The 15,738-nt window shown below is 38.0% G+C and overlaps 1 protein-coding gene across 1 annotated transcript in view; it reads left to right on the top strand.

The window, feature by feature from the left end:
- The first annotated feature begins 433 nt into the window (after positions 1 to 433).
- The window catches only part of LOC137500595 (C-type lectin domain family 4 member K-like), a 29,498-nt gene continuing 14,193 nt past the window's right edge, over positions 434 to 15,738 (top strand). Inside the window, exon 1 of the mRNA XM_068227537.1 lies at positions 434 to 574. Coding sequence (XP_068083638.1) covers positions 443 to 574 — 132 coding nt within the window. The 5' untranslated portion in view covers positions 434 to 442. The remainder of the gene's footprint in view (positions 575 to 15,738) is intronic.

Here is a 15,738-nt window from a genome sequence, read left to right as displayed (position 1 = left end):
AGGTGTACTAAAGATTGTTATTTGTCAAAAATAATGTAGGGTTCCTTATGCGATGACCCAATTCCTGTAAGAATGAAACCTTTCTTGTGCTTGACCATCATCCTGAGAAAACTGTTAGGTAGCTCCGTACGTTTGGAGGTCCACTAGCTATTCTTGTTATTTCCAATAGATCCTCTTTATAAGAAACCTCTCTGAAACTTAGGGCACCATTAGATTTTGTAAAACTATTTCCTAAATCTTGTTTACAAACTTTTAGGTTTAGGGAAATGTATTACTGTTATTAAATGCAGCTTCAAATATTTGGACATTTGAGAAGCGGTGATCAAACTAATACGTACAACGCCAGCATCCAGAAGAAAAACATTCAGTCCCTTTGTCTGGTAGGATTTAAGATATAAGGTTTGACAGTAAAATTATGTGGATGTTGTTTTCAGGTATCACAATGCTGATCGTATTTGTTCTCTCTACCTTGATTCTGGGGTCTTCGGCCATCTCAGAACAGTGTGACCGATCTCCAAGTTTGAAATTCTCCGTGTCCAGCTGGAGAAATGAGTCAGGTCATCGTCTGGTAGCGGTGAGTGTACAGTGCTTTGGTTGGTCTGTGAGTCTTAGGAAAATGTATAAAATATCTGACTATTAATAAAATGACAATGTTTCATACGTGTCTAGAAATAAAGAGTACGCCCTTAGTATTGATCCTGAATTAGATTTAGCCACGAGTTCAATATTTGTAAAATAATATTACAAAACATAAATTGTGAAATCAAAAATATTATAGAGTAAAATAATTATATTTCAAAAGTTTAGGTAATATATAAGAAAGGGCAGAATACTGTAGCTACAGGCGAGTAGGATACAAAGGAGGGTGTGCTATTCTAGTCACAGGAAACAACAATCGCACAGGTGCGGGGAACAGTAGCGTCCACTAAAGACAATGTGCATCATTGGAGAAAACATCGAACACTTTACTGAGAAAGTGGAAGACTAGGACCTTGGAAATTTATTTCTAGGACTAGTTACAAGCTAGAAGGAAAGTTTCCACGCTAACCTGGATAGGGATGCCGCGCATTTTACGTTCAATGAATAGTAACGTGACTTCAATACTTCAGGAATGATCGGCGTGAGACCAATCTAGGCCCCAATAGAGCATTCGACATAGCAGCAGAGTAAAATAATAAACTTGCAGCGCAAACTAGAAGGAGGGTTTTATGAACCGGAAAGTTTCGTGGTGAACATTGCCTACATTACGGAGAGTCTTTTGTTAGGCATAACAATGTGATTAGGCGGAATGGTGATAGTTACGTTTATTATTGGGTTGAGAGAATATGCAACTTTGTCTATCAGAATTATAAACGAGTCGTCATCTCAGATACTCAAGTTATCAATACATTTATGTTAAGACTTCATTTATAATGGGAAGGTTAATGACGAGATGGTGAAGTCGTGTGCTCGTTCTCGAGTCACCTGTTCGAGACTAGGACAATGAGAATGAATAGCTCTGGAGTTGTCCCAATCACGACGACACTGTCGGGAATCTTGGATATCTGAGCACTGAGCAGACTTATAGATGCAATATCAAGAGGTTTATACGCAGATATTATGAAGAAAGTGGTCAGCAGTATGTTGTAGAAATAATTAACTGTTTTCCAGAATTAAAGCTTTGGATGTTTGATCGAGGAATGCACCCCTCCGATGTAGTAAAATATAGAGTTGAGATCACCAGCATTCAAAAGGAAGTGAAGAACAAAATATGGCGGGTGCTGTAGTTCTTGATATAATAATGAAAGTTAGGAACATGCAATGAGCAGAAAATATTGATTTACTCGATACTGCTACAGTATTATCAGAGCAAAGGTAGAACAAGCTGCGCGAGAGGTGTCTCCCGAAATAGCTATCAGTTGCTTGCCTGTCCTTTTATTATAAAAAATCCTAGAATAAGAACATGTATCGAACATCATCCTATAAAACAATATTTGACCCAATCTGTCCTCTTGAATTCCAACTTTATCTTCATATTGTGATCTTTCCTACTCTTAAAAACACCACTCAAAGTTATTCGTCTACTAATGCCATCTCACCACTGTCCGAATCGTTGGCTGAATGGTCAGTGTATTGGCCTTCGGTTCAGAGGGTCCCGGGTTCGATTCCCGGCCGGGTGGCGGATTTTAAACTTCATTGATAAATTCCAGTGGCTCGGAGGCTATATGTTTGTCCTACCCCTGCAACTCACACACCAAACGTAACACTATTCTCCACCACAATACCACGCAGTTAGCTGCACATTGCAGATGCCGCCCACCCTCATCGGAGGGTCTGCCTTACTCGGTTAGATATAGCCACACGAAATTAGTATCTCTCCACTGACAGTTCGGAACATACCACATAGTTGAGCAGCTCGTCTCGTTACTCCCAAGTCATCCAGACAAATATTTGCAATATTTTCGAAACCCTACTCCTTTATCGGAAATCACCCGGAACACATCGAGCTGCTTTTCTTTGGAATTATTCCAGTTCCCGAATCAAGTAATTCTGGTGAGGGTCTCACAGCTGTAATCATATTCTAAGTGTGGTCTTGCCAGACGGTATATGCCCTCTCTTTCACGTCTTTGCTACAAACCTTAAACATCCTCATAACCACGTGAATTGATCTGTAACCTTTATTTCAAGTCCCGTTCATATGATTACCCCAATGAATGTACTTCCTTATATTAACACCTAGGTACTTACAGTGATACCCATGAAGAACTCTCATCCGATCAACACATAAATTCGCAATCTGTCTTTCACCTCGTTTATTGTTATACCATTGCCTTCTGTTCATCTCAAGACATAGTCGGGGTAGTTTGCAGTCCCCCACTACCTTGTAACATATATGCTGCTCGATACATTATAACATTCTCCACAGAAAGCCTTGTGTATGAATCCAGTTGTTTACTCGTATCATATATATAAGTGAACATAAACTTCCGATAGTACTACGGTGGTAATTTCCCTCTTCATGATTACAGGATGAGATAAAATTTCACCTGCTCCAATTCTCTGATTTAGAAATATAGCCTCTATTCACTCAAAATTTGGTGTATCCAATTGCACTCATTTTCGCGATTAGTTTCCCATGTTTACCCTATGAAACGCCTTAGACAGGACAGTTGCGATATAGTACATTTGACCTCATGTTTCTAAATTATCTGCTCTCTTGCTGCAATCCTGCCAGTTGAGCTGCAGTGGTATAACTTTAACTAAACCCAAACGGTCTTATATCAACGCAATTGGTAATGTCGCAAAGATGGCTATTATAATCAGAAAGAATGTTTTCCCAAACATTACATGCAACACAATGTTAAGACGACAGGCTTGTAATTATCAGCTTCATGTTTATCACCTCGTTCCTCTTTACCCTGCGGCTACTATAGAAACTCCAATTTCGTTTGGTCGCAAAATAACTTCTTCAAGTTAACACTTATCAGGTAAGAACCTAAAAAATTTTACTACCTACAAACCCACTTTGTTTAGTATATCCATAGAAATCTTACCAGTCTCAGAGGTTTTTCAATTTTCAACTTTGTTATCTTTTTTAAATGTATTTGTAGTCATATGCAGATTTCATTAATTGACCAGTATAAGTCGCTTCCTACATCTGGGTATAATCCTTATATAAAACTACCTTTGTATACAGCTTACTGTGTACTTCTTCCTTCTGTATGTCCTTACCTATGCACTCCCCCTGTTCATTAATGACTTCTGCAAAATCTTTCCTGGAAATTGTTTTGGTCTTAAAGTGTCTATATATTATTATATTACAATCCTCTTTGCATTAAAATTTGTTTGAATGCCAATTGTGTTTTCCGTCATGTTATCCTGAGCTGATATATTCACTAGATTCGATTTCCTAGTAAGTTTCTTCTATTTCGCCTAATTTCCACATCCATATTATTAATAGGAAAAGCACCAGTAAGGGCATATACAATACGATTACATCAAATTTTTATATTATTTTTTGCTAATTTGTGTGATGCTTTTGGTCCTTTGTAAACACAACACAATATGGTATTTTTCGCAGCACTTCCCACAGAGTGAACATATGCAATTTTCGTTTGGTTGATGTAATTGCTTATTGCTACATAACTTGTGGTGGTAGCCATGAATGGCTAGTCTTGTGATTGTGTGTTCTTGTTCCTCATTAGCGTTCGTCCATGATCTGTCTTGCATTGCATCGGTGCTGTAAAATTCCAAGTTGATGTAAATTCGTTTCCTTCGTTTAGCAGCTAGAAGTGCCTGGTAAGCGTCAGTAGATGGCAGATTGAGCTTATATCTGATGTCCTCTATGAAGAAGGTCTCTCTTGCTAATTCATAGGCAAGTCTCGATGGTGCCTACTTCCCTATTCGCAGGCAGTGCTTTATGAATCTTGCTTTCACCTTTTCAATTCTCCCGAGGTTCTTGTACGTTACATTTTCCATATTAATTCTATGCCATATGTTAATATTGGTGTTATTGTGGCGTCGAAAAGCGTCATAGCTGTATTCAGCGATAAGCGGTGAAGATTTTTGCGTCCACATATGTTTTTAATAGCCGTTGTTGTCTTTTCTTCCATATGGTAGCTGAATAATCGACCCGTTGTCTGCAGGGTGAAGCCTACGTGGAAACTGCTCTCTGATTCTGTGGGAGAATTCTTATTGTAGTTGTAGAAGGAAGAGGGGACAACGCTGGAACGACAATCATGATGCTTTCAAATCCTTCATAGAATTCTACGCAAATTTGAATAATTGTGTGATGAAAAATTCACTATTTTCACCGCTCAGCAGTTCAAATTTCTGCGAAGAAGTACCACATAAATTTGAACAATAGTATGTTGACATTCACTTCACTACAGTCACAGTTCAGCCCTTCAAAGAAACAGTGATACTTACTCTTGCTAACGAAGAAAGAAAAAGAAATAATCGTGTACGATTCTTTAATTTTTACCAGGTGTTTTGGTAGACAACGTAAGCGTAGACGGTTATGTGAATAACTATTCAGAAGATCAATGTGTTTACCCTGAAGAATTTCTTGACACAAACGAAAATGCCCTCACAGAAACGCAGTATGCAGAAAGACGCGATGGATATGTCGCTGATTACCACGAAGAGTAGTTTGAAATTGGATAAGACTTCTACTTAAGGAATTAAAAGCATAATGTAATAGGGACAAAGCCGGACGCTCGGTGTTGAGGTAGCATGCCTTCCTCTTACCCGGAGGCCCCGGGTTCGATTCTCGACCAGATCAGGGAATTTTACCTGCATTTGAGGGCTGGTTCGTTGTCCACGCAGCCCTAGTGATTACATTTGAGGAGCTATATCACGATGACATAGGGGCCCCGGTCTAGAAAGCCAAAAATAACGGCCGAGAGGATTCGTCTTGCTGACCACATGACGCCCCTTAATCTGTAGGCCTTCGCGCTGCGCAGCGGTCGCTTGGTAGGCCATAGCCCTTGGGGGTTGTTGCACCATATGCTTTGGTTTGGTAATAATAATAATAATCGTATGGCCTCAGCTACCGTGTGCAGACATTTCAATTTGACGCCATCTGGCTGTCTGCTTGTCAATTTCGACGTTCCGTTTTACTCTAGGCCCCCACTAGATGGCAGACCGAGTAAACCGAAACTCTCTTGGGCGTCTATGGCTGAGATTTAATTAATTTTGTCGGGTAAACACCAAATGTGTCACCAGAGATCTTTTACATGCCGACATCGTACGACATGGAGTGTCGAATGGACTTTTTTCCGCCCTTCAAAAATCCGACTACCTCTGCCGGGTTTGAACCCGCTATCTTGGGATCCGGAGGCAAATGTCAAAGGTTTCTTTTTTAAGCAAACTGTTCTCATACCAGAATAATAATTCCCTACGATGTAAGCAAACATTTATAATGTAAACGAAGTCAGTTTAAAATAAGTTTAAACATTCTGAAACTTTTGACGGGATGTGTCTTTACTCGTGCAAGTCAGCCTGTACCAATGGCCAAAATTACGAATGTCTTTCACCACTGCAAAAATTGAGTTTACTATCTAATGTGTTGTCAAGTCACGAAATAACAAATCATGTATTAAGCGTTAATTTCGATGGTGACTGCTATGAAATAACTTAGCAGAATACCTGTACAGTGGAATTTGCATGCAAGCCCAGCTTCCCTTGTAAATTTCTCATTCAAAGAATAAGAAGGCAGAAGTAAGTGTCTATTTTAAACAAATTTACTACCAACATAGAAATATTATATACTTCCTTTACGACTTGACCTCATTATCGTCTACCACCTAACTTGTAGATATTCTAGGCAGGATATGCTAGTAATGTAGTACAAGAACAATACTCCATGTGTCTGGAGGAAATTTATTGAATCAATGAAACTTTCACACGTACCAAACATGGAAAACGCTGTTCGGATACGTAGTAATTAAAATTGTTACGACAGACGTACAACTCCATCAAGTACGAGATATGTGAACTGAGAGGCACGTTACATTATGGGCTTTGACTTTTTGTACAAAGATACAAATGATCTAACTGGTCGTCAACTTATCAGAAACAGATAATTTGAAATCTGGTCTTGCCACAAGATCACACGTAAAGAAGTCGAGGTAATTGCCGAAATTCCAAAACATTATAACTGGGTGATATCAGGGCAGGTCTTTCCTCTTCAGAGTGGCCGAACGCTGTAAAGACGAGATTCAATACAACTGGTAGAAACCGCTGTAAATATTGAGCCTTATCCTGCCGGCCCATAATAATAATTAGAGTATTATTTGACCCAATATGTAAAAGTTATTCATAAAAGTTACAGTCTAACATATTAAAGCATCGTATCCCAAGATAGTTGATACCGGATGTTGAGCAAGACAGTCAGTCGCTGGATATTGCTTCATATTTCCGTACGACCGTGAGAAAAGATGGCGTAACGAAGCGCTGGCAAGGATCGACACGTGTAGTAGATGCTGACCAAGCAATATATTTCAGCCAATGGGAAATTAAGGACTTGGGAAATATGGAGGCCACACCGCGCCAAATCTTAATTCCAGAATGACCAACGTGCTCAGTTGCTAAAGTCAGTTTCTGTCGGCAATCGGTTTTCCACAGTTTCAGAAGTCAGATATATTTGAAAAAGTAATATAAAAATTGGTGGAAGTGATTTGCTAGTGTTTGAGCTGTGTTTTGTAAATATATCACAATAAATACTGTGTCATCATATACGACGCATTTTCTGATTGGTGGTTTGTTCAGACACCCAGGAACCCCAGTATTGATATGGCGTCACCAAAGCCACCTCAGTAACCCAAGCTCTGAAGAGCGTCACTCTGTGTGAAATGCTTGGATAGTGCGGAAGCACAAACTCTGAATTGGTGATCGTGATTAACGTGGTGTTATTCCAGTAACAGTAAAGCCCCATTCACAATGCAAACGTAACGTAACGTAAACTTAAAATTAACGTTAACTTAGAAGTTAGCGGCCGTCTTATCTAATGGATCCATTCACAATGCGCCGACGTAAACTTAACTGCGAGTCCGTAAAATTAAGGGATTGCAAACTACAAGCTCTTACGGTTAATTTTACGTTAACTTTAAGAACCAGCCAATCAGAGCAGAGGTAAACATTGTGTGTTATGCTCGATATAATGACTTCTTTCGACGAAACACTTGTAATTCTCTTTCAAAATAATCTTTGTGTATAGGCTATGTATGGTAGAAGGAAAAAGAATTACAAATACGCTGTACCGAAAAATAATAGGTGGAAATTAATATCCTGTAGTAATGAAATCTAACAATAAATGGCGGGGGACAAGCTCGCAGCGCTGGCAAACGGACGAGAGACAATCCCTGTCATAAATAAAACAGTGTCCCTGTATATTTCTTAACATTATGACGGACTACTAGTTTACGAAAACGATATCATCCAAACAAATAGATCCAAACATCTTATCGGGTTGTGATAGTAGGGTCATAGATGTCGGTAAAGGAGACCTTACATTTCTTTTTATTACAAAAGGGGAAGCAAATCGTAAGAAAGGCAAACAGTTCAAGTTTCATCCGCATGTCCAAAACGAACTGATGAGGGTCATTTCTTACAGTAGATTACCGAAATCGCCCTGAGATAACCTTCTTTGATTCAAGGGATGAACCCATTTTCTGCACCGTTGTTTAGATCGCTTTTTCAGGTACCGTAGGCCTACACAGCTCCCAGGAGCAAAGCAATAGATGTTTGATGTAATAGGAATTCCGCTACAACGTTGTTTGATTCCATCGAGGTATTGAAATATAAAACTGCGAGATAGCCCAAAACCTGACTTCCGTACTAAATAACATGGCAGTGTTTTGATTGGCTGCTGTGTACTCTTTACGTTAATGTTACGTTCCTCCATTATGAATACCACAAATTTTACGTTAATTTTACGGTTACGTTACGTCGTTAAGTTTACCGTTACGTTTGCATTGTGAATGGGGCCTAACTGATTTTAAATGATATTTTAAATTGTGCAGCTGGAAGATTTTACTGTTCTTGAGTAAATGGAATAGTATATTTTGGCTGAGTTTAATTTCAATATATAAAGACGGTGTTTAGTGACCGCTGAGTAACAAGTGTAGTGGAAACGTGCTATTGTTTCACTATTCCGCGACGGGCGCGTTTCGCGATGAACTTCCGTAGCGAACCGTGTGCTGCTTTTTAAACTGTATTCTCACCCTTTAAGTGAAGTGTGTAATATATATGTGAATCAGTGTGTTTAGCTGATCTTGTAAAGAGAAAGGGTATTTCGGCTCGTAGCATTAAGCAGCGAAGATATTATCAACTATAGTCTTCTGTGTTCCAGTGGATTATTTTCCAGCAAGATGATGGCCATGCATGCAGAAGAAGGAAGTGCATTCCCACATGTTAATGATGTGATTAACACAGAGTAAATCCCTAAATCAGCGGGGATGTAAGCTGCTATCCTGGTATCTCGAGAGTCGTCGGATGGAATTCAGTTAAGATGCATGTGTTATTTATGGCATGATATGCAAATTATGTTAACCCTAGAACTGCGGACCGTCTTTCTGGAAGACGGTGCACTGTTTCGTCAAGTGCGATAGTCTTTCTGAGAGACGGTGTCGTTCTTCCGCCGTAGGTTTATAATTGGTCACCAGATGGCAATAATATAGATACCAGCCGAATATTTATACTTTTATCTTCAATATTGAAAGTCTTTGAAACACAAACATCGGTCTGGACAAGTTTATTTAGCTGTAGAAGTGAAAGCACTTTCACATGTTCTTAGAATCAAGATGGCAGCCCGCTTTGTTGACGATTCTGAAATCAAGCGCTCGATTTTCGAAGATCTTAGAGACAATACTGATGGTGACAGTGGTTATTGTTTTAATTCCGACGAGAAAATTATTCCCGAGAATAGTGAAAGTGACAGCGAAGTACAAGGTGCCTCGGAAGTAATGCGAATTTCCGATGACCGGAATGATGTTCAAGTCGGTGCAGGTTATGTTATTATTGGCTGTACGTCAATATTTGAAGAAACCAGCGAAGGGATAAATGTGAACTGTTGATATTTTTGCAGATTGTTATAAGGAATTTGATCACTACACAGGAAAGAAGAAATTGACCTAAGATATACCGTAGTTTCGAAAGTCGTGAAAAGAACTCAAAATTCGTTTCGATAAAAATTTGAGTTTTATTGTGCAAACGAAATGAAAAGTGGATAACTGTGGAGGAATACGCAAGAAAATACTTGTTCTTTTCAGAATATCATGTTTCAGAAATAAATTATCTATCACAAATTCCTTTATTTCAGCAAAATATCTCAACAGTTTCCTTTGTCGGAAAAATTTTTTTATTGCATTTTACGATAAGTAGCAATCGTGGCAATATTTTTTGTTATTTGTGTTATCTTCATTTAGATCAGTCTTTTAGCTTTCTATTGGTATATAATATGGATTTATTAGGATTAATATGTGATTACAGGTATGATTTTATTTTCATGGTGTATGTTGAGAAAAATAACTGCAGCATTTGACAGAAAAACCTGCAGCAGTTCTAGGGTTAAGGTACTAGGGCAGTGTAGATAGAATTTTTAACTTCATGTAAAGTAAGCCTGACGGCATGTGTTTGTTTAATTTTGTTACTATGATAGATTCGGATACGAGAATAATGCATGTTTATTTTATTTTCATTTTGCTTTATGATTAGATGATTGGGAAAAAGAGGGATTGATAGGATTAGTTGTTGTTTATTTACATATGTTACTTAGTATAGGATATTCCGAGTTTTACTTATATTTATATGCTAGAAGGGCTAGATTGACAGGTTCATCTTTATACAACGTTCAATACGTATTAGTTCATTTCATTTCGGTTATTCAGAGAGACAGGTATATATATTTCTGCATGACGCATGATTTCATGGAAGCTGACTCTAGGAGCTGCAGAACGTCGTTGTTAAAATAAGATCTTTGAGTTAAGTTGGATTCTGTTTTACCTGATGGTCTGTAAAGGACACGAACTGAGTCTCATATTGTGAAATGCCAATGGGATTTATGAGAAATAATGAGATAAGCATTGCATGCTGAATTATAATGAATTGATGCAGGCTGATTGTATGCCTGACAAGAGAAAGAATATTGTGCAGATGTGTGTGCCTGCTGAGTGTCTTCTGAGTATATTTTGTGATCAGAATGGACAGTATTAATTCCAGACTATTGAGTCTGATGATATTCACTGGTAAAAGTATGCTAAGAAGGTATGAATATACGTGAGTTTCCGTGTAGCCGGCGAAAGGCGTTATCTCATGGCAAGCTGATTTCTGGCCTGTGTTTATCTGTAGGTGTGAAGGAGACGAAACTTCCTAGTGACAGCCTCGGGAGAGAGAATCTAAACTTTAGCATAATGTTGAGTTCAGCATTTCTTTTCAGCTCTTTTTCTACCCGGAAGTACATGACGGATGACCGCGCAGTTGAGCGCTCAAATGCAGCAGAAGGAGGCAATGTTGCCCATTGCTTTCTTCATGATATCAAGAGTTATTTATTTGTCTTTCCCTTACAGGTTGATGTTTTACATTTTTATTTGTGGTTGTATACTTGTCTCGTTGTTTTTAAAAGGGAACAGCCCGAGTGCTGAAGTATTGGTGGTTTATCTAGTTCTGTCTAGATCTTTTGCAGTGAACCGGGTTTCACATTATAATCTGTGTAGCATTTAAAACTTTACTCGATATCCGATGTATATAGATGTGTTTAGTTTGATTATTTGAATTGTTGTAAATATAGTGTAGGATATGCCCCTAGTATTTTGCATAAATTACATAGCGTCCATTGCGTCTTAATTATTTTCCTTTTCGTCGTAACTTTTCTTTATAATGTAACTTTTATTTAACGTTAGTATTTCGACGACTCTCGGAATTAACTTAACTTTGGAAACCGTTTCGTTGTGATGCGATAGTGTGTAACTCCATACGGAAATACCACATGTCAGTGTTTGCGTACACTTGTTGCCATACAATATAAACATTGGACTATAAGAAGAAACTCAGTCTTGATGTATATAATGTTCGTTATTGAACTTGATTTTTTATTTCAAATTTTGTATTATAATTCAAGTAACGTTTTAATTTCCCTTTATTTTCCATATTTTGAATTCATTTGACATCTTATTTGTTCTTGATTTAATTGTTTTCTCGTAATATGATCGGGGATATTTATCAATAAATCCATCTTACCCCCTATAATCGTTTCTCATTGGTGTTATACCTCCATTTCCTGTTATTGATTGATATTTTAGAGTAGAACTTCGACTTCTTATCCTGACCCAACCGACAACCTACCCACACTCTGCCCAACCCTGAGTTAGTCGGATGTTCATACAGGAATGGAGGCATCGTCCTAGAGGGTTTTTACCCTTGGGTACGGTACACTATGAAGGATGCATGGTCATGTGCTGGTATTCTGCGCCAAGAGTGAACTGCGTAATTCTGTTTGAGCAGTTGCGTTTTGGATCTAGAGGAAGTGTGCTACGTGTCACCATATACTTCCAACAGGGGAGCCATAAACTAGAATCACCGTGTGGCCTACGTATTGGATCAAACGGAGCGGTTTGATACCAGTCTATAAGAAGCAATGGAGGAAGAAGCAAATCTACGAGCCATGGATTCCTTTACACAGCGTTTTCAACGTATCGAGGTAGAAATGCGGTTATCATTGGCATCAACACTACATCTTCCTGACCTTGATAAAGCGCTCTCAAGCTGTATTACACACCCATTTAAATTTTTAAATTTAAAGAATGAATTTTGAACAGTTTCATTAAGTTTTGGTTTTCTCCCGAAACTTAAAGCTATTGAAATATCATGTAAAACATTCTCTATCCACGCAGTTAGCTGTACATACAGTCAGGCCTCAATTGTGATAACTTACTGATACTTTGAACTCAAATATTATTTGCGTTAAACGAAACATACTTCAATATTTCCGATGTTTTTATTCAGCGCGCAATACACGATTCGAAGAAATATATACACAATACGTCAATTATAATTACTTTTAGGACCGTAAACCCGATACAGACTTTATTAACACTCCAAACTGCGACTGATTTAGATATGTAAATTATTATATCTCCCGAATGCTACACTAAAATTGTATGTTTCCTTATGGGAAGCGCAATAATTCTTGTTAGAGTCTAGACGTTTGCTGTATTGGAAAGGATTAAAAAGAATTTACCATTAAACTGCAATAACATATACTAAAAATTAGTTAGAAGACAAAATATATGAAGGATTTAATTATTAATAAATAATATTAATGTTAACTAACTACTCTTTTACGGTTTTCGGAGACGCCGAGTTGCCGGAAATTAGTCCCACAGGAGTTCTTTTACGTGCCAGTAAATCTACCGACACGAGGCTGACGTATTTGAACACCTTCAAATACCACCGGACTGAGCCAGGATCGAACCTGCCAAGTTGGGGTCAGAAGGACAGCGCCGTGACCGTCTGAGCCACTCAGCCCGGCGATTTAATTATTTATAAATGGATTGCATATATTAGGTACCACCTAACACCACGAGTATTGACACGCACGTGACTTCAATACAGTTTATACCCGTCAAGAAACACCTCTCCACGTCCTATTCAAAGTTTTCTGCTATTTTAGAGAAGTGTATTATCATGCTGATAATTTTCAACTTCAACGAAGCGCACAGCCAACCGCTAACAGTATCGATTTCATTCTATGTTTTCATATTGATGCAGTTGTATAAGAGGTAAATTAACCTGGAGCGTCCTGTTATTAACCGTGGATATGCACCATAAGCCAAGACCAACTACAATATTATCAGACCTGACTGCATATATCGATACTATGACAAAATGGCTGCCACATTGCGCTACGTGTTAGCCATGTTTACATTCAGTTTGGTTTAAACCGCGCACGTGTGTGGTTGGTTGAGGTTATCTTGTTACTGGAATCCGTGTTTAATTATCCACCGAATAATTGTGTGTATTAAATAGTTTTGCAGTGTCCTTTTATCGGTTCTTCCATTGGTTATCTAGATATTTTTAATGTGTTAGTGGTGTTTTTAGTATTTATAGGTTATTTCAGTAAGTGGTGTGAAAGTGAGAAAATTACAGATTTTACCTCATTCATCTGTGAAATTCAGAAGAAATTCGTTTAACCATTCACTGTAATAGTGAAGGAAGATTGTGCTGTTTGTGAAGGTGGATGATGACTCATTTATTAACGTTCCAACAGAGAGTTTTAAAGTTTCAAGTTTATTTTCAGTTCAAGTGTTTCACAAAAATGTGTTTTTGCCACAGAGAATTTTAGGTTTATATTGGAATGTGATGATTATGAAGACCTGAATTATGACAGATCGATGAAGTTTGATAATTTGCTAAGTCATCTCAGAAGTTATTCTGATGATAACATTGGTCTCACTGACAAAATTTCTCTTTTGTTGAAACTTTTAAAAAAATGCACTTGAGTTATACTGTGACTTTAATTCAGAGAGAACTAGTAAAATGAAACTTGTTCTGGAACAGTTAGAGCTCTGTATAACTAATCAAATAAGATACCTACTCTCTAGAGCTACTGATATGGGCTGTGGCATTCTCTTATTTGACCAAACGCTGATAAGACATTTGCTGTTTTAACTAAAGTGGTCAATGTTGTTGTTGGTACAGTGTCAGTCTGTAAATTTACAACTACTAAGGCCAGATTTTTAGACCTTAAAGAGTTGTTTCATTCAGAGAAGAGATTGTTGCTAAAGAAGTGGCTCAAAATTTATGTAGGAAGGCTCATGTTGCTGGTTTGGAATTGATTAAAAGTCAAGGTGTGGATATTTCTGACGGCACAATCCAATTTCTAAAATTAATTCAAAAGTGGTGGTCAGTTTGTAATGTACAGCGTCCCATGAAAGGTATATGTACCAGAAATTAAGATTTTAGTCCAATTACTGGTCCTGATGACATGAAACTTTCATTCCTTACATGTTTAAAAACATACATATACTTATGACACATGTCATAAACAGAAGGAAGATTGACACACACACTTGCCACAGTGATATAATTGTGTAATATATTTTAATAAGTTCCATTGGTCTTACATGCTTACTGCCAAATTGCTGACAGACAGTTTAGAGGGAAGATTTCGTGTCTACAGGAGACTGAGTGGTTGCACTTATAATGCTTCTGTGGAACAAATTCTTGAGTCTGAAAGAAAGCTCAAAGGGTTAGGTGTATTGAAGATGAGGTATGTGAAACTTGGTGAATTTTCTTTGAAAGTCTTTGCTCGTAATGATTATAACAATAGCCATGATGGAATAATTGATAATTTAGCTGCGTTACAACCTGCATTAGAAGTAGTAGCTCACATCACAATTCCCCTTGAAACACTGTGGATTTTACAAGTGATTGAAATATTATGTAAAAAGTGTGATGTCTGCGCTGAAATGTTTCAGACTGAAAATTAATTGCTTGTGGATAGTGGCAGGGACTTATCCAGGTGTTAATTAGTGGCAGTTACAAACCAGAATTTCTTAAGTTACACATTCAAAGAGAGGCACTGGTAGTGTTAGGGTTAAAGTTAATTGAAAGTAGTATATTTGACCTTAATTATGAGTGTCAGTGCAGTGTGAAGTTGAGACCGATGATCAAAAAGTGTGTTGAGGTGTTAGCAAATGTTTTAATCAATAACTATGGTTTTCTTATAAATACACCTTTAATTGAATATTTCTAGTAGGACTAGGCTGGTGAATGTGTATTTGTTGAGAATGTTGTTTCGTTGTCCTGTGTAATTAGTGTTTTTCTTGTTATGTTGTCCATTGATGTGATTTACCAACGAATGTTGGTTTAATTTTGTCATTTTCAAGTATACTGGTTGTGGGGTTATGTTAGTGCGTCATGTGTTTATTTAAAGCACAGTAGTCTAGGTTGCTGAATGCCCGCCTGGTGGCCATGATCGTTAAGGCGCTGAAGTCTAAACGGCCTGACACACCGAGGTTAGCCGGTTCGAGTCCCGTTGGTCGAAAAAAATTTCACCATCGGAATGTTGGCCGGCAGGGTAGGGGAGGTGGTGGTATACAATTTCTAATCACTAAATTGCGTGCCAAAAACCTGGATTAAATTCCAAACCTCTCCACAGTGCTCATGTGGAGTGAGGGTATATGACGCCTTTGATGGTGATTCGTCCGTCGGACTTTAAGCCCTGAGCAGATCACTTGGTGCCATTCGACAGGAGTA

Source organism: Anabrus simplex, chromosome 4 (assembly GCF_040414725.1).
Source record: "Anabrus simplex isolate iqAnaSimp1 chromosome 4, ASM4041472v1, whole genome shotgun sequence".
NCBI classification, from domain to species: Eukaryota; Metazoa; Arthropoda; class Insecta; order Orthoptera; family Tettigoniidae; genus Anabrus; species Anabrus simplex.
The sequence above is the reverse complement of the archived record's forward strand: the minus strand, read 5'-3'. Positions and strand labels throughout refer to the sequence as shown.